Source organism: Taudactylus pleione, unplaced genomic scaffold (assembly GCF_031769625.1).
Source record: "Taudactylus pleione unplaced genomic scaffold, aTauple2 ptg000256l, whole genome shotgun sequence".
NCBI lineage: Eukaryota > Metazoa > Chordata > Amphibia > Anura > Myobatrachidae > Taudactylus > Taudactylus pleione.
The window spans coordinates 10,472,929-10,500,158 of record NW_028284658.1 but is presented as its reverse complement, the minus strand read 5'-3'; the positions used below and the strand labels follow the sequence as shown (position 1 = coordinate 10,500,158).

General features: G+C 43.1%; 1 protein-coding gene across 6 annotated transcripts in view; it reads left to right on the top strand.

Moving 5' to 3' along the window:
- The window catches only part of RALY (RALY heterogeneous nuclear ribonucleoprotein), a 211,950-nt gene that overhangs the window by 153,344 nt on the left and 31,376 nt on the right, over positions 1–27,230 (top strand). For all 6 annotated transcript variants that reach the window (XM_088480651.1, XM_088480645.1, XM_088480646.1 and 3 more), the window contains 2 exons: positions 7,500–7,769; positions 26,002–26,077. In XM_088480651.1, the coding sequence (XP_088336777.1) occupies positions 7,514–7,769; positions 26,002–26,077 (332 nt within the window). In that variant the 5' untranslated portion in view covers positions 7,500–7,513. The remainder of the gene's footprint in view (positions 1–7,499; positions 7,770–26,001; positions 26,078–27,230) is intronic.

The window sequence follows — 27,230 nt, the reverse complement described above, 5'->3', positions numbered from 1 at the left end:
CTATAACTGCAATTTGGGAGAAAAATATATCCAGGGCAGCCAAAGGGGTAACCGTTGTTCAATGATCACTTCAGAAGGGCAAGTCTATGCAGATGTGTGCATGCATGAGCTGATTCCGAGGAAAAAAACTAAAGTTTAAAAATAAAAAAATAAAAATATGTATTCAAATGTATTTTAATCTATTATGACATCAGTAATATGTGTTAAATAGGCTTCTCATTTACCCTGTGGGGAATCCTTTGCCGAAAGGTTTTTCCACCATCCTAAAGCTGGCCATACACTAGACCAACTTACATCCAACCAGTTAATTGGTTGGAATGAAAATCTGGTAAGATATGGGCGCAAATGACAATCAACCATTTGCTCCCAAACCCTTGAAAACAGACAAAAACTGTTGTTTAAACAAATTGTTTAAATCAAACATTTAACCAACTTGTCTGAACGACATTTTCGTCTGTTTTCCAGTGTTTGGGAGCAAATTGCTGATTATCATTTGCTCCCATACCTTACCAGATTTTCATTCCAACCAGCCAACTAGTTGAATGGTTGGATGAAAGTTGGTCCAGTGAATGGCCAGCTTAAGTAATCCTTTGATGAATAGAGAAATAATAAAAAAGGTGAATTTTTGGAGATTCTCACCCTTTAATAAATGTCCACGTTGGCTAGTTGTGAATGTTGTAATTGGCAGCAAGATCTGACTAATAAGACACCCCTTTTTTAAAGTACACTGGTTTTTGCATTTTTCAAAATACGTTTTACCATTTTTAATAAGAATTTTTTTTTTAAAATATGTAAATGTTTTTATGGAAGTATGAACAATTTTTTTAATCTAAGTGGAACTAAAAGCCCAAATCTGGGCTCTGGATTTTGGATTACACTGTGAATGTGCAAGCCAACTTTTGCAAGCATTCAACTGCAAAGATTGGCCCAGTGAAGCGGTAAGCCAACCCTTACCACTCTGTGCCAATATCACTGGCGCATAGCCCCATAGCTAATCAGTTTAGCCGCAAATAAGCCTTATCTTTACAGCTGGTGTCCTACTGATGACAGAGGGTAGGTGTTACGGGTATGATCAGTACTTAGTAACCCATGAGGCATTACCAGTTTGGTTAAAACACTCAAACATAACGGCAGGTCCTGGCCGTTATCAGCCATCCCACAGTGGAATTCATGAAGCCATGCCAGGCTGACTCATGTATGCTCTATTCGGCTGATTTGCAGGCCACTCAGGGCCATCGAGAGCAGAGATGGGCCCGAACACTGGAGGGGGCATGGCCAAATCTATGAAGCGTGGCCAGTGGCCACATCTCTTCCCCAAAAAATTCAAATACACTACAAGAGGGATTCGCAAGCTACAAAGATGGTGGTGTGTGGCACACAGCTGTGTTACACAGCTCTGTGCCACACCCCACCATCTTGTATACTTGTGAGAGTGGCACTCCAAGCGAGTCCTCTCTCTCCGGGGTCCCCATTGGATCTGCTGCTGCTCTCACTCATATGTCACATACCCGTCTCCCGGTGTGATGGGCTCCCAACGCTCGGCCAGACAGGCTCCTGGGGGAGGGGTTGAGCAAAGGGGGACAAACAATTTGAATATCCCCCTCACACAACAGTTCACCATACTATGCATTCACGGCTTCGCACACAGTAGCGCTGCTGAGATCAAGTTTTCCTCTAAGCAGCTGACGCAGTCCCCTGCCGGTACCTCTAACAAGCCCGAGTGATCAGTACCCGCCCCACAACCCCCCACCCCTCTTGGGCTGATGTGCCCGTCTTGCCCCACATATCATAATAGACTTTTACCCATTACATAATTACATAAGGAAATATACAATGTTTGGTACAAATGGGACAGCGATAACTACATGCAGCACCAGCCTGGGACCCCTGCTCCACTACACCTACATAATAAGACAGGCCAGTCTGTTATATTTCTGTATAGGATGCTGGAAAAAATAATGCTACCTCACGTCCGGCGGTCATTAGTGACCTATGCTGCTGCCGCCGCTCTGTCCAAGACCAGTCCAAACCTTCTTACATTCTCCGTTTAACTGACTGGAAACAACGCGCTCAGGACGGGAGGCAGCTCCTCCCTCCGCAGTGACTGCCGCTGCCACGCCGCCTGTTCCGCTCCGCCTGGCCACTGGGGCGGCAGCTGCGTCGTGTGTCAGTCTCGCCACGCGTCATAAAGAAGTGTTGTCATCTGTTTGTGACGTCATCATTTGGTGTAGTTGAATAGAGGTCTAGGCTGCCCTTGACTTGAGCTGAAGTTTTCTGTGTGTACAAATGTATCACTTCATCTAAAATTATGTTTTCAAATGTTAATGATGGCTATTTTATGACCATTTGTAAGTTTACCTGTCCTTTAGGTGAGCACTGTCTGATTGATACATTTCTGTCTCTGTCTTTATAAAGCACTGCAGGATGGTATTCCATTGTTCACTCTAGCTTTATGCTCTTTATAATCATTTTATCAATGATTGTGGCATTACATGATAGCCCACTGAATAGGAAGAAGTAGCCGTTTAATAAGGCAAATTCCAAGCTGCCAGTTTATATTGCTCGGATAAGCAGCTGGTAGCAAGGACGGTGGGGCTGCATAGTAATGCTAAGGCACTGGTAGTTGTTACACTCGCAGCATATTGCTACAGAATGAAGAAGAGAGTGTAAGCAATATAAATGAGTATCCAACTCACACGACATTTGTGAATGTGACCCTCTAATACAGTAGTTTGTAGATTAGTGACAAAGTGATTTACTAGCAGAATGAAAATACACTGAGCGCTGTTTGGCGTCAGAATCCATTCATGTGCTTGATTATTAATATGTGGTCACATATATAAGTATATAAATGTTCCCTGTGTATATAAGATCGTTAGGAGATAAGTGGGAAGACACTATAACGTAGAGACCTAGAAAAAGGTTGACATCTAAATAAGAGCAAGTGCCTTCTATATATACCTTTTTAAGTGGAGAAATTCAAATCCTGATAGATTGCTAACGTGAATTGAGGGCTGGAGTAGCCATTCAATAAGGCAATCTCTATGTTCTCCCACACACATTAAATAATAGACAAGAGGTGTTTATTTACAGAATTACTATTAACAATTGTGATACAATACAAGCAGAAAGTGCAACAATGTATAAGAGAGTTTAAAAAGAACCAAAGGTGTAGGAGATATTAAATCCAGTTTCCTTTGTATATCATTTACATTGAGCACCTATTTGTACTGCTGTGTCATTTCTGTATAATAATATATGTGTGTGGAACAATAGTCAATAAAGGTACAAGCAATATTTAACAAATAAAAACACAGTGGATTACATTAATAAATTACACTTATGCACTCAATTTAATAAGTGGACATATAATGTGACGTATTTATCACAAAGATTATTAATCTATTAGTGTGGAGAACACGATTTTAATTACACCAATTTTGTTTTCTTAATTTTTAAACATATTTCGCTGACCTAATCTTAATGGATCTAATAAAAGTTATATTTTAATGAACAAAGGGTCAGTAGATGTTATAGTATGCATAAGGTTTAAAAAATATCTGTGAGTGCCCCGTTATAGGAATACTTTGCTTCTCTCGCTGTTTTCTATTAAATAATATTAAGAACTAAATGATTAAGGGATTATAAGGGAAGAATAACTTATATAAAAAAGTGATCTATAGGGATATACTCTCCCTTTTTGTTGCAGTCATAGAAATTGCAATGCTCGTCGCACGCAGTGAGTATTCAAGTTGTGTATGCTGTCGCAGTGGCTAATTTATGCATGCCCATGTTACGGTGTTCAAATGGTCAGGCACGCCTGCGTTTCTCCGACCACTCCCTCGTCACCATCCCCAAACGCTGACGTCTCATTACTCACTCTGCGATGGCAACTATCTGTGTTCGTGATCGCAATGCTAACCTTCACACGCACACTACGGTGCATGCGCAGTATGCACCATCGGCCGATCTGCGTACGCAGTTGCAATTGCAATCCATGCTAAATCAGACCCTCTGTGGGGTATTTTATAGCGCAAAGATTTTCGGACCAGGAAACTATGATACTCTAAAGTGTGACAGGTTCAGTCAGCATACATGAAAGCTTATCTCCCAACTTTGAAGGTGGTGGAATTGGGTCAAGGTGACATGACCAGAACTTCCAACATGCTGGTCCACATCAAAGCCCAGTCACTCTCATCTAAAAGCACCCTCTGAATGCCATGCACACCTGCTCCTGTTAACATCTACTATGCTATGCCTACCAGTAGTGGACGGGACCTACCTCCGAAATAAAACTGTTTCATCTGGCATAGACCCTCATATAGGGACTGTCCCACCCAGAACCGTAACTAGACTTTTTGGTGCCCTGTGCCAGAAAGAGCATTGGCGCCCCCCTCATTTGTCAAAGGGACATAATACCCCCAAAAAAGGGCCATAGCCTCATGGGGAAGGGCCAGGGAAGAGATAGGAGAGGCCAGGAGATGCTGGGGATGAAATAAGAGGAAGCTACAAGCAAGAATGATAATAAACAGAAATTTGACAGGCCCAAACAGCGCCCCCTGACCTGTGGTGCCCTGTGCGATGGCATCAGCCGCACTACCCTAGCTACGGCCCTGGTCCCTCCTAAGGGGCATATTCAATTAGACGCAAAAAGCCCCGTACTTTTTGCATGCTGGATTTTTCGGCTACATGGTCGGTTTCCATTGCGAAAAAGTATCACACGCGTGTCCACTTTCACCGTATTCAATTACAAATTGGCAAAAACGGGAGCTGGCGAAACATGCGAAAAGTACTGTCATATTTGGGGAAATCAGCCTGACATTCCCCAAAAGATGCACTGACATTGGGGATCACTCTTGATACCCCCGAATAGCCCTGCTGAAGGTATTTAGGGTACTTACTGTAAATACTCTCAATAGCTGCTAATTAGCGTCTTTTCAGAAGGGGTGAAGAATAGCATTTAACAGTTTTTTTAGGGAAAAATAAGTAGTCCCAGCAAATTTGGGGTACCTGAAAATGGGTGATAGCATATTTTTAAGTAGCTAAAGTGAAGTTTTAAACATCATTAAAAATCCAGCTTCCGCAAGCACCTGCAAAACTTAAAAACACCTGGGGCATACTTGGGCACCCTCCTGGAGTCTATTTCGCAAATTTTTAAGTTTTTCCCCCAACTTTAGACTTTATCGCCCCTAAAACGAAAGTACTTTTTTCTGGTGATCTAAAGACTTTTTTAAACTTTTTTTTAACGCAGTATACCTTTGCGGGACTGTCCCAAGGGTGCAGGGGGTTCCCACAGCTTTGCACCCCAAAACCCCAATTCTGCACTTTTTTTCGACACCTATTCATAAGCAAAACTTTTTCACAGGTCCCATTGCATTGAGTTTCTGCACCGGAGAAAAGCCTTTGGAATTGAATACGGAGGAAACTTTTTGCATGGCGAAATGACGTCACTCGCGATACTTTTCTGCAGAAACTGACTTATCGTGTCTAATTGAATACGGCCCTAAATTGGGGAAGTTATGTGAAAGTGAAGGAGGAATGTTGTGCTACTATTACACCATAACAATCATATCAATTTTGCTATAAAAGCATTGACTGCAGCATTGTGAGAGTGGCATTTGTATTGTATGACAGGGGCCAGGGTACAGCATCTATCATTCACTTTTGTTTTGCAATCTTTCTAGTTAGTCCAACAGCATGTACATGTTTTGCTGCATCTCTCATCAAAGTAGCACAGATGAATATATGGCACTCTCAAGTTTTGCATTTCTGTAATATAGAATATATCAGATAATTGGGATAATAATTAACACCTGATCTGATCCAACCATTGTTGGTGAAGGAGGACACATTTAAGCACCAGTATTCTGAAAGCTACAGGACATGAATCATGTACTTAAATTACAAAAATTAAGCTTTTTACCCTTTATTTCTGTGGTATATCTTTCTTATATCTTAAAAAAGTAGGTTTTCACTTTCAGATAACTTTTTAGTTGAATAGTCTTCTCGCAAATTATCGCTATTTCAGTCTAAGGGCACGATCGGCGAAAAGCGTTTGCCAATGTGAAGTTTTTGTGCAATTGACGGAGTGTTCGCATGTGCAAAACCTCCATAGGCAGAACCCGGCAAACAGTTTTCACCATCTCAGTAGGTGATAAAATGTGCAAAATCTCTATTTTTGCCTAAAAATGTGGGGACTTGGTTCAGAACCCTTTGGACACCCCCCCCCCCTAATGACTAATTAGCCCCCCCAAAAAATGAGCTTAATTCCCCCTAATAATGACTTGTTATGACTCATTTTTGGGGTGAAAATGTAAAAAAGTGTTGGAAAATGGGTTTAAAGTACTGGGTCGGGACTGTACGGATGGCACAGGTGTTTTTAGGATTGCAGGTGGCTGCTGCTGTTGTATTTTAAAAAAATTTAAAACTGCACTATAGACACAAAAATATACTAGCACCCATTTTAATGTACCCCCAATTTAACTACAACAATATTTTTTTCCAAAAGAAATTGCTTTATATAATTTTTCCACACTTATGCAAATATGCATATAACAGCCCTTTGACTCACTATAAGACAGGGGTGGGGAACCTTTTTTCTGGCAAGGGCCATTTTGATATATATAACTTTATTTGTGGGCCCGGTGCAGGCCAAGCCCCCTCCATGTGTTGTCACATGGGGGCGGGGCCACAACTGCCAGTGATTTCAGCAAGCTCCTGGGAGCTGTAGGGGCAGCAGTGTCACCATCTGAAGCATCCTAAGGACGCTCCAGGCGGCACTGCTACATAGATTCTGGCTGCAGGGTGCCATTTGAGGCACCCTGCTAGCCAGATGAGGCTATCAGAAAAAAGCTCAGAGGGCCAGACCAAATGATTCCGTGGGCCTTATACGGCCCCTAGGCCTGAGGTTCCCCATCCCTGCTTTAAGAAGCCAAAATACTTGTATTATGGCTATTAATACATTTCTATATTGATTTTCAGTGTCAGTTAGGCTTTTTACGGGGTACAAACTGATTTCCCCAAAAAATGTGCTGTACTTTTCGTTTGGTTCGCCATGCGCAGTTTTCGCACGTATGCATTTTCGCATTTTCTGCAATTGGATAGGGTGAAAAGCGGCAGCACGCACTGAGAAAGTACGCAAAAATATTGCATAAAAACTAGCGAATGCAGCGATAACTTCGTCATGCGATCGCTTTTTGCCAATTGCGACTTTTTGCAACTAAATTTCTTCTATGGCTCTTAACTATTGTTTTGTTGCCAGGGGTATGTCACAAAGCTGCTTTATAAAATCCAGTACAAAAGGACACAGCTGTATCATACACAAGGGTAAATAAAATAAGCAATGCTCATTAATATAAAAATACATAGCAAAACAAATACAGTAACAAGAAAGCATGTGCAACCAATAGATCAGCCATCTGAGGTAGTAAACATCTTTATCCATTTCTACAGTGTCTGTATAAACTCACTCATTATGCCCTTCTTCTCTGTGTTTCCAGCATCAGGGGAGAAGATGTCCCTGAAGGCCTCTACCAGCAATATCACCAACAAAAATGATCCCAAGTCTTTGAATTCCCGAGTCTTCATTGGTAACCTAAATACAGCAGTGGTGAAAAAGAGCGATGTAGAGTCCATCTTCTCTAAATATGGTCGTGTTGTTGGCTGCTCAGTGCACAAGGGATATGCTTTTGTACAGTATCTGAATGAGAGACACGCACGGGGTGCTGTTCTTGGGGAGAATGGACGAGTACTGGCGGGGCAGACATTGGGTAAGTAAATAACAGCTCCAAAGGAGCTGCACTTACATTTTATTTATTTTAAAGCAAGATATTCTTGTTGATTGAAAACCATAATCTGAAAATATTGAATTAAAGTTCTTAGTATATAACACATGACCCAGTAATTTTATTTGTCTTACGTTAACTAATTCACCAAGCCAAAAAGAAAGAAAAAGTCAGATTAATCTATTAACACATAAAAGCTGTGTATACACTTATGATTTTCAGATGTGTAATTATGATGTGAGATAATCATCAAGGGAGACAAATCACCTTATATGTAACTGTTTAGGTCTCCCCTGGGTCCTTATTTTTTATAAAGGACTGTTCCCTTTATTCACACTATACTCACACCAACTGCTGATGCCCCCAAATTACCAGGATAAGTGGGAAGAGGTTTCAATCAATTTTTACTGTACATGTGACACAAAAGGAAGTGTATTGTTTGGCCTGAGGGGACTATAATTTACATGTGTGTCCTGGAATTAATTTAAATTAATAATGCAAGATGTCCGCATTTGCCTTTAGTTTTGCAGTTGATCCCATAAGAATCCTTTACTAGTAAATCACTTGATTTGTCCCATTATAATAACACACAATCTGAAAATACTGTAGGTATGTCTAGATCTAGTGGTAGTGACATGATTACATGATTTAATTTGGGCTAAAATCCTTAGATCTGAATTTGCATTGCAATCAAAATTCAAATTCAGTTAACTTGAACTATGCTAAAAATAAATTAATACATAATTAAATGAATAAAATATATACTATTATATTAAATCACATGCCAAATTAAACACTTAGATTGGGCATATCCTGATCTATGCAATAGAAGGTATTTAAAGTAAAGCCATTTCAACAACTGCAATTTTACAAAACATGCTTTTTATATATTTAGTATAACAGGACTCCTAAAAATACTGCACATAAACAACAGTGCAGAAAACCAGGTCTAAACATGCATGTGGTCCAGTAGTTGAGTTTATCAGCACACTGTTTAGTTGTAATCACTACGTGTTTCTTTTGTAAAGATTACAATGATGGCTAGGCAGATCAGCACCATTCCTTTCTAGATGAACCCAGGGCCTGCTTTAAAATTGACACACATGTGAACAGCCAAGGTCCCTTTATAAATATGACATAAGTGGATGTAAACATGGGTTTACTTCTTGCTCAAAGGCTTTCACAACTACAAGAATTGTCGATGGCTCTAAAGTCTTTGAAGATGGACCTTTCTCAGCCTTTCTAGCTATGTTATTTGTTAAATGAAATTTGAGTAGTGATTATGTCTTGATTTAATGTGCACACTGGGCCTGATTCACTAAGGATTGCAATATTGCGTACGCACGCAGTTCAACTGCGATAGCATGCTAATCCACTGCGATTGCAATGCAAACTCAGCACTACATAAGGACGCCCACTTTACCTTACACACATCCATAATGTTTAGCAGAATAGCGAAACCATCGGTACAATAGAGTACCATCGCAGACTCATGCACTCTTGCATTAGCCCTGACCTTGCTCAGGAATTGCTAACAACCACGCACACTATGAGACCTCACACTGCGTATGGCATTGCAGTGGATAACTTATGCACGCCCCTGCAACGCCGTGTGAACGCATTGGCACACCTGCGTTGGGCCGACCACCCCCTCCCCCCCCGTCACCTCCCCCAAACGGCACTTCCTGTCAATCACTCTGTGATGGGTCTGTGTAGTCGCTGCAATCAAGGTTCCGATCGCAGTGTCTGGTTCGCGCACGTGCACTGCAATGCATATGCAGAACGCAACAATCGGCCGATTGCGCAGGTATTAGCAACTACAATCCTTGCTGAATCAGGCCCACAGTCATTCAAGTCTTTTATTAACATAACCAAAACTGAAACGTAATTTTTTTCCCCTAGACATCAGTTAGTTCTGTCTTATTTATGCTGATTTTATCAGATGGAACAGAAAAAAAAAAAAGATTTTTACATTGCAAAAGATGTTTTATCTACAGTGATGAGATAATGTCTGTATGCAAGCCACTCATCTATTGTCATGCATTAATTTGAACAATAACTTGGTCTGATCTTTATCTAGGTCATAACAAACAACACATAAATGTATCTTACATTCCCTGTATTTGCTGTAAAAAGTATATGAACTGCGGCGTAAGTTCATCCCAGACGCCCGGAGGCAAGTTATCATTTAGTGCCCCCTATCCCCAATATTTACAGCCCTAAATGGGGTGAATATATTGTGGGTGATGGAGGAGGTGTCCCTTCAGTGCGGGCGCCCGGCGCCTCCATTGTCTCCCATACTTCTGCCCCTGTATATGAACCTTTAGATAATGTAACTGGAGCAACTTCTACAGCATTGACTTCATCCAAAAAATGTGTTGTATCTACTAATCGATCTCTCGTATAAGTTTGGTGGTATTTTGTGAGCTCTGTATAGAAATATTTTAGCTCACTGATATATTTTGGCTGTGCTATATGAACTGCTTACAAACATTTCAGTAAGATTAAGGTCAGTGCTTGGAGTTCATTTCATCCATTCAGTGGTAGATTGTCTTGTGCAATTTGGATTATTGTCTTGCAGCATGACCTTCATTCCTGACAAGTAGAATCCAAACAATATTTTGAATATAAGAATACATTTGAAGAATTTCCTCCCCTCCATCATAAACAGCTATATTCATAGTGTCTCAAATAATAGAGCAAAGCATGTTGAGCCATTTCTCCAAATATCAGCTTCCCCAATGTATGAATGCACCCTGCTGGATATATGCATAGCAAATCTGTTACCTTGGAGCCTAGGAGACTAAAAACCTGATAACTCAATGTCTGGTTTATACATAATAAAGTCCCGAATTACTGTAGGTATTTGACTGTTTAGTGGGCTAATCTCTTGAACCACTCAACGGATTTTGTTGTTTGATGGGGTTTTCACTATTCTATACAGCATTGGTCGAGGAAGGTTTAGGTGTATGAAACATTAATCTGTGAAAAAGGGGAGCCGAGCAATCACGATTTTAGTGAATCAAGTAACAGAAAAAATCTTGCACCAAGCTGCTGTATAGCAGCTGGTCAGGGTGCTGGAACAGCAAGAGAGCATCTGAAACTGAGCCAATCAGATATAGCAATGTGCACAGTTGCTTAGCAGCAGCCTAGAGGGGCAAAGGAGTCAGAGACTGAGCAGGGTCACGTCTGAGGCAGACAGAGAGTGAGAGACAGTCTCCAACAAATCCACGAAGATGCCCTGATGCAGACACAGTAGCCAGGGGAGTCTTAGCTATCAGGAATTTAATAAAAACAAACAACCATCGGAACACCATCAAATTATTTCCATTCAATGGCTGCAAACATCGGACCTCCGCCATCAAATGGTAAAAAATACCACCCTCGGAACAAAAACAATGATGGCTAGTAACCATCAGATTCCAATGTCCATCCATACGCTGAACCTGCAGGTGGACTCTGGCCACCACTCCTCTAACGTGAAGTGTTCCTGCATGGAGGTTGTGGAAATATGCACAGGTTTCCCATGCCTGGGAAGATGCTGCTGATAATGCTTACGGTAGCTGCAATACAAATCTCTCATTCCCAGCACATCCCAGTGACAAGGCCCCAGCCAGCTGCAGGGCAACAGCAGTGGGAGTTGTTGTGATACAGGGGGCAGGAGTGAGAAGCAGGGGGTTGTGGAGAAATATAGGATGCTGTGGTGAAATGCAGGGAGAAATAGTGAGAAGCAGGAGGCTGTTGTCAGATGCAGGGGGCTGTTGTCAGATGCAGGGGGCTGTGGTGAGATGGCTTAGGCTGTTATGAGATGCTGGGGGCTGTGGCGATATTAGATTGCTCCTGTGCGAAGCCGGGACGGGTCGCTAATATATATATATATTATATATATATATATATATATAATATATACATACCATGCACTCCTCCGGCACTCCGATAACAACAAGGTATATTGCCTAATTGGCTCTGGTGCCCTCCTGATGGGGTCAGCACCCCTAATCAAAATCCTCCATAATAGTATGTGGCACTCAAAGACTTGTAAATACCCTCACCAGAGGGGTTTATTAATATCAGTCAACGTTTCGGGTCTTTCACCCCTTCCTCAGGACAACATGAGTGTTGTGAAGGTGTGTGTAAGGCCAGCGCACGATCAATAAATTCCCTCAAAATATAAATTATTTGTTAGACACTATATCAATTCTAAGTGTGTACATATAGTGCAATTAAGTGGACACACAAATAAAACAGTCACTGATCCTTGAAATGAAAGGCGGCAGCAGTCTTCTTGAGATCCCATTTGGCAGACGGATAAGACAGTTCTGAAAAGTGGTTAAAAAGACATGCTCCTGATAGGCTCCTGATAGTGTAATAATATTAAATAAAGTGGCAACCAGTGCTCACATTAGATGTGCATACCAAAAGAAAAAACTTTAAAGCTTATCTGAATTCCAAATTGCAGAGTTCACATTAAATGGGATGGACTCAGGGGGTCATTCAGACCCGCTCGTGAGCGGCAGTACGCTCGCAAGCGGGTCGATGTTCCCCCACTGCGCATGCGCACGACGGAGGGAGCTCCGTCGTGCGCATGCGCGAGACCCGGCGAGCGACGGGCTCTCCATCGCTCCGGGTCTCGCACCAAAGGGGGCGTGCTGTCGATGTTGATTGACAGCACGCCCCCTTTGGTGGGCGTGCCGGGGGCGTGCCTGCCAGACGGAGGCGTTCCCATGGGAACGCCTACCGTCTCAAGCCGGCCCCACTGACATCACTAGTGATGTCAGTGGGAGTGATTTTGGCTCTGATAGAGCCAAAATCACTCCAGGGCTTGCGGCAGCGAGACCCTACCGCAGGGTCTCCGTCGCAAGCCCGATGGTCGCGATGGTCAAGACCATCGCGACCATCATCATGGACGCTCACTATAGCTGTGGGTGGTAACCCACAGCTATGCGAGCGTCCATGAGGACGCTCCAAAAAAATGTAGGAGGGCCCTGATTCAGAGCGAGCGCTCTGGTCAGAGCGTTCAGCTCTGAATCAGGCCCTCAGGACGTCATCAGCTGGATCACCTTAAAAGAGCTCATTCAAGCCCATAAGGGAGAGGGGTAGTATAGTGTAGTATTTATTTCATGTATATGACAAGGTTGTCTCATGGCTGCTCCTCCTCCCCCTCCTGCGGGACCTGTTGCCTCCTGCTTTTGGTACGCACATCTGATTTGAGCACCAGTCGCCACTTTATTTATTATTATTATACTATCAGACGCATAACTTTTTAACCTCTTTAAAGAAGAGATATATGTGTATGTATGTATGTATATATATATATATATATATATATATATACAGTATATATATATATATATATATATATATATATAAACATCCATCCAGGAGATCCATTCAGGGGCTCTTGTATAGATTTGACCAGCACTTTATTAATTATAAATATATATTTATAATTAACGGAGTGCTGGTCAAATCTATACATGAGCCCCTGAATGGATCTCCTGGATGGATGTTATTTATATTTAATATGAGGACCTTGCACCAACTACATTGGCTATATTAAGTGCAGTGCGACTTTTACATTGTTATATATATAGCGTTCCCGCTAGGCAGTTTTAGCGGGGCACGGCGTCCTGCCCTCAGAGCCTGCAGGTGCAGTCTTCACCCGTGGGTCGCAGCGGGTGAAGACTGTCTCCCTGACTGCAGCGCTTGGGGGCTGCCCGGAGTGTCTGCAAGTGCCGGGCACGCCCCCAAGAGTGATGAAAAGGGGACACCCCCTTTTCAATGGACAGGCACCCATTTGGGCGCGCGCACGGAAGTGCCCTCTCCAGCTCCGGCCCCTGCCTGCCGCCAGAGCTAGAGCGAACACACACATATATATATATATATACATATATATATATATATGTCTACAAATTACAGAGGAGTATTTGCTGGTGTAAAGCAGTATGTTGTCCTGTCAGAGCCATCTAGGCCCTAAGACATCTGGGCCTGATTCAGAGCCGGACGCTCTGACCAGAGCGCTTGCTCTGAATCAGGGCCCTCCTACATGAAAATGGAGCGGCCTCTTGGACGCTCGCATAGCTGTGGGTGACCACCCACAGCTATAGCGAGCGTCCATGATGATGGTCGCGATGGTCAAGACCATCGCGACCATCGGGCTTGCGACGGAGACCCTGCGGTATGGTCTCGCTGCCGCAAGCCCTGGAGTGATTTTGGCTCTATCAGAGCCAAAATCACTCCCACTGACATCACTACTGATGTCAGTGGGGCCGGCTTCAGACGGTAGGCGTTCCCATGGGAACGCCTCCGTCTGGCAGCCACGCCCCCGGCACGCCCACCAAAGGGGGCGTGCTGTCAATCAACATCGACAGCACGCCCCCTTTGCTGTGAGACCCGGAGCGACGGCTACCCAGTCGCTAGCCGGGTCTCCCTCCGTCGTGCGCATGCGTAGTAGGGCACCATCGACCCGCTTGCGAGCGTCCTGCGCTCGCGATCGGGTCTGAATCAGGCCCTCTGTCCCAAGCATAATACACCCATTTCCCTGGTTCCTGCCTAGGGTGTTGCTTTGGTATAATGCATTCATTTGTTTTTTCAGTCTTCACTGTAATTTAATTTGTCCACTAAAAACTCTCCAAATCATGCAGGTTGTGTTTGGCACTAAGAAGAGAGACATTGTGGAGAGTAGTAGTCTATTCCTTGATATTGTCCTACAAGCACTAGTCTTGCCAGTGTTTTCCTAATAGAGAACTTGTCATCACTGACTTCATTATTTAGATCCTTAAGCTGCATACATACGATTTTCCTGAATGACAACGATATCGTTCAACGATAAATTGTTCATATCATTCATTTTTATGCAGTGAACGATCGACCAATGACCATCGATGCATGTTCCCGCTTGAACAATAACGATATCTATGGTCTCTCATGCATGCATACCAACTTGGACTATTTTGTAAAGATTTGCCTGTAAAAAGATTCACTGAAATATCTATCATAGATATCTATCAATCAGTGTGTACAACCAAAATCGTTTGCCCTGCACTACAGAAAGTTGGAGGGAAATTTATCTATGGTTGTTCAAGTTGTACCGTGTGTATGCATCATTAGATATCGTTATCGTTGGGCGATCGTTCACTGCATAAACATGAATGACATGAACAATTTATCATTGAATGATATCGTTATCGTTCAGGAAAATCGTCCAGTGTGTATGCAGCTTCAGACACTACCCTAGATTTCAGTATGATACACTGTAGTAATGTCCACCTCCTCCCCACCAACCAGCTAATTTTTTGTTCTTGAATACTCTGATGTTCTGACTTTACAAGTCTTTTGAAATCTTAATTCATATTTCCTGCACTTTACTTCTGGTACTAAGTCATTTGATGTATAAATAATGTATTGTTGGTTAATAAAACCTTGCTATAAGAACACTGGTATGTGAACCCACAAATCCTATTACAGTACGATTACCTATAAAACGCAAACCAATGAACCTATTCTAGCCATGCCTAAAAGGGAAATCTTTATAAACTTCAACTTCATACACGTATGTGTAACATGCTGCTGTGTGTTAAGCTGGTTGGCATGGGGACATGTGTGACAAAGCTGCGCAGGAAGAGTCTGATGATGTGTGAAGCACTTTTGTTTAACAACAGATGTAGGTGGGCAGTGTTCATCTACTGTGTCATCATAAACGTTCAGTTGGAGAGAAGTAAACTATTCTGATGAAATAGTTGGTTAGGTGTATGGAGGATATTAGTCAGGTAGTTGGATGAACGTTTGTTGTGTGTGGCCAGATTTAAATGTGATTATTTTTTTTCTTAATTAACCTGTCATCCCATTGAGTGGAACATACAACTCATATTACCCTCAAAAGAAATCTGCTCCTTCTATAGAGTCATATACTTTTTCCAACCAATATTGTATCTGTTTATTTACACAGTACATGAACATGTTAGTTTTTTTTTGTGATTCTCAATATATTCTATTCTTAAGCCGCATATACACTAGACGATTCTTATGAATGATACGGACGATAACGATATATCGTTCAGTGTGTGTGTATGCAGTGAACGACCAATAATGTCTTTTGTCGTCCGTACATGCAGCCCAATCTGATGATATCGTCAAGAATTGCCTGTTCAGAGATGTGGCAGGATGACTTCACTGAAATATATCTTTAAAGATATCTATCAGTGTGTACACCCAATATCGTATGTGCTGCACTACAGAAAGTTCAAGGGAAATCTTTCACCAATATCGTTCATACAGCACATCGTCTAATGTGTATGAGCCATTAGATCAAGATCAGATCACATGGTGCATACACACTGTATGATGTGTACCACCAACGGCTTGAAAGATATCTTTCAGTGAGCCATCCTGCCACATATCTGACCAGGCACAGCTGACGATATCATCCAAGTTGGCCTGCATGCATGGACGATGAAAGATATCTTTATCGTCAATGCGGGAACGCGCATCGTTGGTCGTTGTCAAGTTGGTGACTGCAAAAAAGTGATCGATAACGATATGAACGGTATCGTTATCGTTCATGAAAGTCGTACCTTGTGTACACACCATTAGTTTTATTAAATTAAGGAGGATAGATAGCTCTAAAGGATTCACCCGCTTTATCCTGTAAGTGCAGGTGTGTAGACTTCTTAAGTATATTCCACATGTGTACAGAACATCTTTAAGTTATTAGGTTTTTCTCTATAAGTCAAATTACAGGTTTTCAGGTAACGTAGAATAAAAATCAGGTACCTAGACAGAAATCAGGTACCTAGACAGTTCATGAAACGTGAATAAGGAATCTTTTTGTAGGTGATAGTAGGCTATGGTGATATTTAGAAAATTGTGTATTGTGTTCTGCCACCATCTAAAAAAAAATTATTGCACCCTGGGATGAATAAATAGGCTATAGCCAAGCTTCATGTGGGTGTAGACCTTTGAGCATGTGTGTAAAACAGTGACGATTGTGTATATTGCTACTGTGTCTAAAGCTGGGTACACTCCTGTACAATCATCAAGCCGTTCTTCCAGTTCTTTCAATTTTGACTCGTTCATACAATATATGGAAGAAAATCTGGTCGAATTGAATCTTATGTGCTGTTTAATATTCATCTAATTCGACCGGGCGGATCAAAAGTGCAGCGTGTACGCACCTTTGACCATTCTTGCGATTCTACACCAGCAGCAGCGCCGCTTCTGTGGGTGATAGAATCATTTTGTTTCAATATTTTGGCAGTCGAGAATCGATGGTCGGCAGTATGATTGTATAGGTGTGTATGCGTGTATCGGCACTGTGGGTGGAACTTCAGATTGGAGTGAAGTTGATCAAACCATCGCATCAAAAGAATGATCACAAACATGTGTACCCAGTTTAAGTATGTCAAGTTACTCAGCATTGCTCAATAATTAATAATACTCAAAGTGGTAATCACAGCAAACCAAATCACACAAGCAGAGCAGCTAGAGAACACAGGGAGGTGGACTGAATCTTGTATGTGTTTTATTATATCTTTATATAAAAACAAAACAAGGCTTTTATACACTGCTCCTCACATGTTTTATACAATAAAAACCGAGAGTGTATAGTATGGGAAATTAGGGCCTGATTCAGAGCCGAACGCTCTGACAGAGCGCTCGCACTGAATCAAGGCCAGCCTTCTGGTTTTTTCGAACGGCCTCCTGGCCGCTCGCATAGCTGTGGGTGACCACCCACAGCTATAGCGAGGGGGCATGATGATGGTCGCGAAGGTCAAGACCATTGCGACCATCGGGCTTGCGACGAGACCCTTGTGGTAGGGTCTCGTTGCAGCAAGCCCCAGAGAGCTTTCGGCTCTAACAGAGCCGAAATCTCTCCCACTGACATCACTTATGATGTCAGTGGGGCTGGCCCCAGATGGTGGGCGTTCCCATGGGAACGCCTCCGTCTGGGCAGCCATGCCCCCGGACCGCCCACCAAACGGGGCGTGCTGTCACTCAACATCGACAGCACGCCCCCTTTGGTACGAGACCCGGATAGCAACGGATTGCCCATTGCTATCCGGGTCTCACGCATGCGCACGATGGAGCCGGCTCCGTCGTGCGCATGCGCACTGGGCCACATAATTCTTTATACCACCTCTTTTTTTCCTATTTCTCATTTATATTTATTTTGATTTTCAACATTATACTCCTTTTGATATCTCATTTTTAATTTGACTCTAATTTCATTATATATCCGTTCTATATTTTCTCTAAAATATTTTAACTCATAACTAGAGTCATTACCACTATTGAATAGATCTGAACCAATTATTATTATTATCCTTTAGATGGCGCCACAAGGGTTCTGCAGCACCTTACAAAGTACATAAACAAATAAGTACACAAGGAAACAGTTATTAACAATGCAGGACAAGGACATGTCTTATAAACACTGCTTCATTACTGATCATAACACTTAAATAAGCAGCAGCAAGTCATCAACCAAGTGTTAGGTGCTGTTGTGGGAAGTTAGGAGTAAATTATACCCCTTTTCCACCAAAATTCCGGGTCTGACCCGGAGTTGGAACAGGGGGCCTGATACAGAGCCGGACGCTATTTGCACTCGCTCGTTCAGAAAAAGGGGCCGGATATTTAAATTGAGCGCTCGCTCTTTGCGGTCTGTTGACGCCTCTATGTCTGAGCGAGCGAACAAAACATGCGCTCGCTATTTTGTAAAGACGCCCCCTGGCCGTTCGCATCCTACGTCATCTCCGCTATTTCTTTTATTAATCGAGTACATCGAAAGGCGTCTGAACTGCTCGCAGTGCTTGTGGTTGGATTTTCCTACCGCAATCATGCGAACAGTTCAGGCTAAGAAACAACCAAGTGACGTGGTCGATGACGTTGCTTTGTTAATTATGCACACCCTTAAAATGCCCGTTTTGACCGTTTGGCACGCCTGCGTTCGGATCTCGACTCCCCGTTTTCAAGCACCTTCCCCTGTTACCACCCACAAACGCCTCATCCTGTCACTCAAATTAGCAGGCACTCGCTATTTTGCGAGCGCTCGATTTCCGACCGCAATGACTGGTTGGCGCATGCGCATTACGACCCATACGCATGCGCAGTTGCGCGAACATCGCTCGGAGCGAACGAGCGGCCGCTTACGAGCAGCTCTGAATCAGGCCCCGGGTTCCTATCTGGATCAGACCCGGAATTTAGCCGGCGCCGACTCGGGATATTCCCGAGTCTGTGCCGCTCACACAAAAGTCGGGTCTGCATAGACCCGGCTTTTCCGGCGTGAAAGTGGACGCTTGGAGATGTCATCTCCAAGCGCCACTGAAGCCGGACCAATCGGCCGGCTTGCGGCACACTGCAGGTCATCAAGATCCGGAGTGCGCCGTACACACAGCAGGGTTTCACAGGCTACGCCCGTGTCAAACCCTGCTATTTACCTGGGTTGGATTGCCGGGTCACACGACCCGGTGATCCAACCCTCACCCTTTTTACACCAAGGAGCTGCCCGGGTTAACCCTGCAATAACCCGGGTTTTTAGCTCCGGCGTAAAAGGGGTATTATAGTATAAGTAAGGGAAGGAGAAACACGTGAGGGAAGAGGGCCCTGCTCGTGAGAGCCTACATTCTAAAGTATTTTCGCTAAAGCATGACACCACAAACAAGTGTTTGAGCTGCTGGTTTACAATTTTGCCTGGTCGTAAATGAGCCTTGTTTTCCCATAAATCTTCAGCTCAGACAAGATTCTGAAATCTTTACATATATATTAATATTACTCATAGGCCTTTTTTTGTTTTCTTTTATTGTGTGCAGTTCTTGGTAAACTTTCTCTGCACATTCCTCAGATAGCTGGGAAAGCCCTGCAGATTATGCCTTCGCTATCTTTCCAGCATCTCCCAAGCAAATATTATAAAATGACATTGACACTATGACTTGGTCTTGTGAACAGAGTAGTAAATCTTTAGAATGACTCCTAAAGATGCTTTAAAGCTGTCTCTGTGAGGCAATGTAGGATTATCCACTATATGAAATGAGTGCCCTCCCTGGCCTGGCAGCGCCTGGCATAATATACGGTGGGTTCTCCTGAGACTGGCGCACACAGCTACGTTGAGATTACTGCTGTAGAACCGGTTGTCAGCTTCAAACCATGATTTGCAGGATGGTGGCTGGAGCAAGCGGCTGCTCATACATCAGAGAGGCCATAGCAAGGTCAGCACTGGAGACACGATCAGGAGAACAGAAGACAAAGAATTTATATATATCTTTACACAATAACTGTCATGTGCAAAGCAACTATCAATCAAAACTGTGTTTCAACTGCAATGAGAGAGTGTCTAATTCATGAATAATCATATGCAGGAACTTTCATGGCTTTGAGCACATGCTACTAGAGGCCAATTCTCATGGCTGAAAGACGGTTCCCCTGTTTATAACACCCTTCATTCTAAACCCTGGTCTCTAGCTTCCCTAATACTTTTTTCATTATTAGCTTGACTTTAAAATCAGCATTTTCTGTCGGATGCAAAGTTGAATGTATGCCTGTTTGCTGATTGCATCCTGCATGTATTCACACTGCACAAGCAGTGTCAGACACATTTCGATTACATCTTCAGTTGTGACTGAAAGGGCATAACTTGGGTTGGAATGGGTATGAAATACCGTCCCCCTCAGCGGCAGCCAGACATGAGCAGAGTTCGAAGCAGCGGAAGCCCGACAGTGCTGGAAATCCCGATCGTGGATAGGTGAGTATCTACTAACCTAACCTAACCCCCCTAACCCTAACCCTCCTTAGGGGTGCCTAACCCTAACTTCCCCCCAAGTGCCTAACCCTAATCCCCCCTCTAAGTGCCTAACCCTAACCACCCCCTTCCCCGCTGCCTAAACCTAAGTCCCCTGGGGGGGTGCCTAACCCTAAGGCCCCCCCGGGGGTGCCTAACCCTAACCCTCCCTCCCCCTAGCCTAACCCTAACCCTCCCGGGGGGGTGCCTAACCCTACGTCCCCCCGGGAGCCCTAAACCTAACCCTCTCCCCCCCCCCCCGCGGCTGTCCGCCCGTATTTAGGCAGTCGGCTTCCCGATTGCATACCCTTGGGTTACCACTTGTTCGGGATTCCTCGGGACAGTGTGAAAATTGCTAGATCTTTGCAGAGAGCGGAGGCTGTCCAATCCTGGATGGGTGGTGTCCGGGATTCACGGCCCTCTATGGTCACGTCCCACGCAGCAGGTATCTGAATATAAAAGGGCCTCCCCTAGACGTAACTGGGCGGTAACAGGGTGTTCTCTAATAGGAAAAGTTCAGCTAGATGATGTTGACGGAACTGCAGGTTATGCAGTCTTGGACAGAAGAGCAAATACACCTTTTTCCAGGTGTATCATTTGCACAAAGCATACTGTAGGCTGGTACAAATGTGCACTGGTGATTATGATGATGGTGAAAGTAAGCACATGGCTAGTGGCAGGTGCACCACAGATATGTATAAAAGTCTGAGCGAAAATTTATTTCCATGCATGCGCTGAAGGAGCAATTACAACCCACTTGCATGCAGTTCTGCTTCAAGTCCTTTGTGTGCACAGTCCTCAAGGTGGGCCTATAGTGGATGTTGTGTTGCATCAATTAAGCTCTCAGGGCCTGATTAAGAGCCGGACGCTCTGACCAGAGCGCTCGCTCTGAATCAGGGCCCTCCTACCTAAACTTGGAGCGGCCTCTTGGATGCTCGCATAGCTGTGGGTTACCACCCACAGCTTATGTGAGCGTCCATGATGATGGTCACGATGTCAAGACCATCGCGACCATCGGGCTTGCGACGAGACCCTGCGGTATGGTCTCGGTGACCGCAGGCCCTGGAGTGATTTTGGCTCTATCAGAGCCAAAATCACTCCCACTGACATCACTAGTGATGTAAGTGGGGCCGGACCAGTGGCAGCCACGCCCCCGGCACGCCCACCAAAGGGGGGTGTGCTGGCAATCAACATCGACAGCACGCCCCCTTTGGTTCGAGACCTGGAGCAACAGCTTCCCCGTCGCTCCCCGGGTCTCGCGCATGCGCACGACGGAGCTCCCGCCATCGTGCGCATGTGTACTAGGGCACCATCGACCCGCTTGCGAGCGCTCAGCGCTCGCGAGCGGGTCTGAATCAGGCCCTCAGTCCTAATAATGCAAAGTTTGATTTATACATTTTTAGCTGTTATTTTCATTAGTTTTGGAAGTTTTAAAGAACTATGCATTTTATTGTTATGCCAATGAATTGTGATTTGCTTTCAGTGATACATAACATGTTGTATTATTTAATATGTGTGGATTGAGCCAGTGCATTGAATATATACAGTATGGATAGGTCAAGCTAGGCAAATAAATGGCTCTTAATATTCGCAAAATGCCCCTAGAAGTAATTTCCAGGAGACATGATATTGGACACATGGGGACCAGACGATAGAGTTAAGCAATTTCCTATTCACACTGTAAAGACCAATAAAGTTTTTGAAATCTCTGCATGTGTTATGCTGGCCATACACGGTAAGATTTTGTGTCCAACCATCCAACTAGTTGGTTGGTTGGAATGAAAATCTTGTAAGGTATGAAAGCAAATGACAATCAGCAATTTGCTCCCAAACGCAGGAAAATGGAGAAAAATTGTTGTTTGAACAAATTGTTTAGAGCAAACATTTAACAAACTTGTCTGAAAGACCATTTTAATCTATTTTATGGCATTTAGGAGCAAATTGCTGATCATCATTTACTCCCATACGTTACCAGATTTTCATTCCAACCAACCAACTAGTTGGATGGTTGGACAGAAAATCTTACCGTGTATGGCCAGCATAAGAGTTCTGGAAAGTGTAACATACAGCATAAAGGAGGAACACTGTTCTCACTTTGACAAGCTAATGTACTGATATGTAACTTTTGTTGCATTTGATAAACAGACAGATTGGTTGAGTAATGCTGGCCTTACACTAGCACGATTTTGGACCGATTGCCCGATTTTCGACGCATCGTACGATTAATTGTGTACTTCTTAAATAGGATATGATCCGATGCATGTTCCCGCAGCTCCTAAAACATACCGTATGATCAGATGTGCAGCCCATACGATCCGTCGAATTCGTATGCTGATCGTGCCGTTTTTCAGCATGCGATGCATCATGCATCCGAACGTCTGAGCGGCGTCATTTAAATCTATTATGATTGCATGTTTTTGGTGAGGCACACGATCAATGGTATCACGATCCGTCGTATAGAGGCGAGTGATCGTACATCAGATCGTATGTAAATCGTGTGTGAAATAAGCACAAAATCGTACAATCGGGACTGCCAGGGAGCTCCGGGGAGTTCAAGGGAAATCGTAAGATGAATCTGATCTTATGCTGGTCGTACTAGTGTATGGCCAGCATAAGAGGCAAGTGAAAAGATGCCTTTCCATATATTGTTAAGGATTGATAAAAAGACATCAAAAACTTCTAAGTAAACCTTAGTGTTTCTTGGATATACTGTAGATAGGTGAAGAAAAACTACAATGTAAAAAGCTGCACTACCACCTAATAAACAAACACTTTTACTAAGATGACCTTCTTCCTAGTTAGCACTCCAGGGACTGCTAATGTTACCTGAGTGTCTCCAATCCACTTACATCCTTGGATAAAAATTTAGGAGGAGGTTGGGAGAAACGTGGGAGGATCTGTGTACAGAAGCCATTATCCCAGGGTTGGCTCAGGGAAGGACAGCTATCTTTAATGCAGTCAGGGCCGGATTTAGGACTGTGGGGTCCTAGGCTGAAGAGCTGTTATACAATTTAATAGGAACAATGTCTATCACATAAAATTGGTGCTTGTGTGTAAGAATAAATGGAATTAGCTCACCAAATTAGAAGATCTGATTCAGGATGCAGCAACCCAGAAAGTATAGTAGGGCACAGCTTGCACTGGGGCATTTCTGTTTGATGCTGGAACCCAGGGAACTCACTGCGGCACCACATTCCCAGGCACTTTGTTCTTTGCAACTTGTCTCTGGATGGCTCAAATGCAGCTTCCTATACTTCTGCAGGCTCTTTTTATAGGTCTCCTGCAGGTGCTTGCTAGGTATGAATGGACATTCTCCTCCTTACTTTCCTGATCAGCATCTCCACTGTACATTCCTTACTGTCCCCTTAGCTGACGTCCCTGTGACACTTACCAGCTTTTTTCAGCCCAGCTCTAGACTATCTTTCTTTCTTGCTCTTCTTTCTCTTCTCTCACACTCCCTCTCTCAATTTCTTTTTCTTTAAAACTCTTTTGTCCATTTGTGGGCTTCTCCATGCTCCGCCCCCCTCCTCTAGCATCATCTGCAAGACACCCTGGGGCTTGCATCCTGTGCTGCATGCGCATACCTCCTTAACTGCCCCCCAAGGCATCCAGGGAGATGTAGTTTAGGATAGCCACAGCTGCTGTGTCTTATATAGCTGTAGCTGTAAGAGGGACATTACAAAGTGATACCTCATCATTGCAGAGTATCACACTAGTGGTGGAGGCCCCTTAGAGGTGGGAGCCCTGGGCTGCAGCCTACTCAGCCTGCCCTTAAATCCAGCCCTTGGTACTGTAGTATTGTGTGAATTTCCATCCTTATACACAATATCAGTGTAATTTGTTTATAGCAAACCTGACTTCAGCACAGATCTCTGACATTAGTGGTAACAGTGGAAGCAATAAATAAAGTAAATAAACTTTCAGTGAAAATGGCACATTTATAAAAACAAGAACATTTTGAAATTGAATTCAATAATTAATGAAGCATGAAAGTAACAATAAGAATATAGACCTACAGGGCCAGCACTAGCATTAGGTGAACCTAGGCAGCTACCTCGTTTACCAATTGGTTGACACCTAAATCACTGAAGAGTCTAGTGAAAAGTGATAAGGTGCCAGCCAATCAGCTCTCAACTGCCATTTTTCAAACACAGCCTGTAAGATGGCAGTTAGGAGCTGATTGGCTGGCACCTTATCACTTTTCACTCTGTCTCCTAACACTGCTTAGTAACTAGACCCCTAAATGAGTGATGTCACTCAAGTGTTTTCCATGCTTCCATGGCAACCCTACATCTAGTGGGAATAGGGGTGCCCTATTTACAATTTTGCATACATTTCTAGTATTACATTATCATGAAAGAAAAGTTTGTTCCTGCTTTTGCTTTTCCTTTTCTCTGTAACAGCACATGAAATAAAAAAAGTTTTTTTTAAGAAGGTTCTACCTGTCACAAAAGAATAATATAAAATGAACTTGGGTAAACTAACCAAAGCACAAAAAAATGTTCCTGATGAAAGAGGCTTATAATAAAGGGAAAAGGACTAATTGTTTAAGTTATAGACCCCTTTTGATGCAGATAGGTAAATTGTGTGCAGAATGTTGGAAAACAGAAAAAAAAATGTCAGTGTCATCACTGCAGCTCTATCCCAACGTAAATCTCTCACCTGATTACCTCATTCCAATCATCTGAGTTTCAACATTATTGCTATTGAATAATGATACTTCTTTCCTGAACACCACAACCTGGGGAAGTCAAAAGATGTGTGGAAAGGAACAAACATGATCACTGTTCTTCCAGCAATAATAGGGGGGTGGTCTGTATAGTCTATGCAAGGGTGCGCCAGGGACAACATCTTGTAGAAGGTTTCTATCACATGAGTTGATATTAAGGATATAGAGAATCATTATGTGACTGAGGAACAAGAATACCAATCTTATGGTCATCCCAGTTATTTCTATGTTTAATGATGGTAGCTTCTTTGGCCATGAGTGACATATTGTAATGTAGAGGGTAGATATCAACCCCCTTATACTGTAAAATGGTTGCTAGCAAAGCACCTTGAGCAATGTCAGGTGTGTAGAAATGTCTCTTCATAGAGTGCACTTAATACAATGTTTCAACTGAAGGAATACAGAGTCTTGCCTCCGGGAACTTGAATGTTTGTTGTTAAGGGTACTTGTTTTCCAGTCATCGACTACCCGCCTGATACTTTGTTGTTTGCCAAGTATGGAATCATATAGGTGTGTGACCAGGAGGCAAGATAGGATTATCCCAAATGGGGGGTGAGGAGAGATGAAAAGGTGGAGAGCTTTAATTTAGATCTTCAATAGTCTCAGATATACAGTATATATGACTGGGTAAGGGTGGGTCATCATAGCTGATCTGCTTTTACTAGAAATGCCTATCCCCTATAAGTATTTTGACAATGTTTTACCTTTCTCAACAGATATCAACATGGCTGGGGAGCCCCGGCCAAACAGACCCAAAGGCTTAAAGCGTGCCACCGCTGCTGCACTGTACAGGTAGGAATTCAGTGAAGGGGCACAAAACAATTCAAACCATAAGGACCACTAAACCTGTAATACAATCTGCCTTATGGTAAAATAATCAACTAATAGCTAAAGCCATAACTAGAAATTTTAGCTCCTGGGTCAAGAAAGAAAACTGACAATCTCTGCCCTCAATGATAACCAAATATAACAAATATGACTTTTCCTGCTTTAGGCCATAGGGAGTTGGTACACTCACATAGCCCTAGTTACCACCTGGCTAATAACAAATACAAATGCAAATTCTTCCTATACAATTACAGAACATCAAGTATTTGGCATTGTAATAAGATTTATTTTGTAGTAGAATATAAACTATTATTCTCTGTTATCAGCCATATTCTGCAATAGGTGACTAAAGAGACTTTCTGTAGGCCCTTTTAATTGCACTTTTGGAACATATTATCCCATGATCATAACCATATATCAAGTAACTCTTTTACTAAAACAAGCCTTTCTTATTTCAAATTCTGAATCAGTCAACTTTTAAATGAGTTAACACACTGGGGGCAATTCAATTGCTTTTTAAGGTATGATAAGTAATGAGCGCCCAGTGTTGCAATTCAATTGTTCTGGGTGCTGATTAATTATCGCCCTCTTCGCCCCGGGTTTAGCCATATAAAATGGCTAAACCTGTCTAAAGTTCTGGTTAGGGCGCGCTAACTGCGGTAAGCGTGCCCTAACCAGGGGGTTTCTCACACATTTCTGCTTGCACCCTCCTATCACGCCCTGATGAAGCAACAATTGAATTGCTCCAACAGCAAAACAATTGAATTCGCCACACTGGCACTTAAATTGGTTTTCCATCTTGCATTTTTAATCGTGATTGTACATACCTTTGTGCGAATGAAATGTTGCCTTTTTTATTTTCAAGTGTCCTTCAGTGGTTTTCATCTGGCAGAGTTACTTATTTTTCATTATCCTGGCATAAAACCTAAAACTAATCTCTGAATACTAAATAAAGGGCACAATTAAACATATATACCATAGGTGATCATCAGTAAGTACTAAAGTGACCCATTATTTGAAAGAGGACTCCCCTCTTATTAAAATGGGAGCTCCTTAATTATTGGAAGCCAGGTTGGGGGATATCTTCCCCCATCCATGGGTTTCTATTGGGGCACCT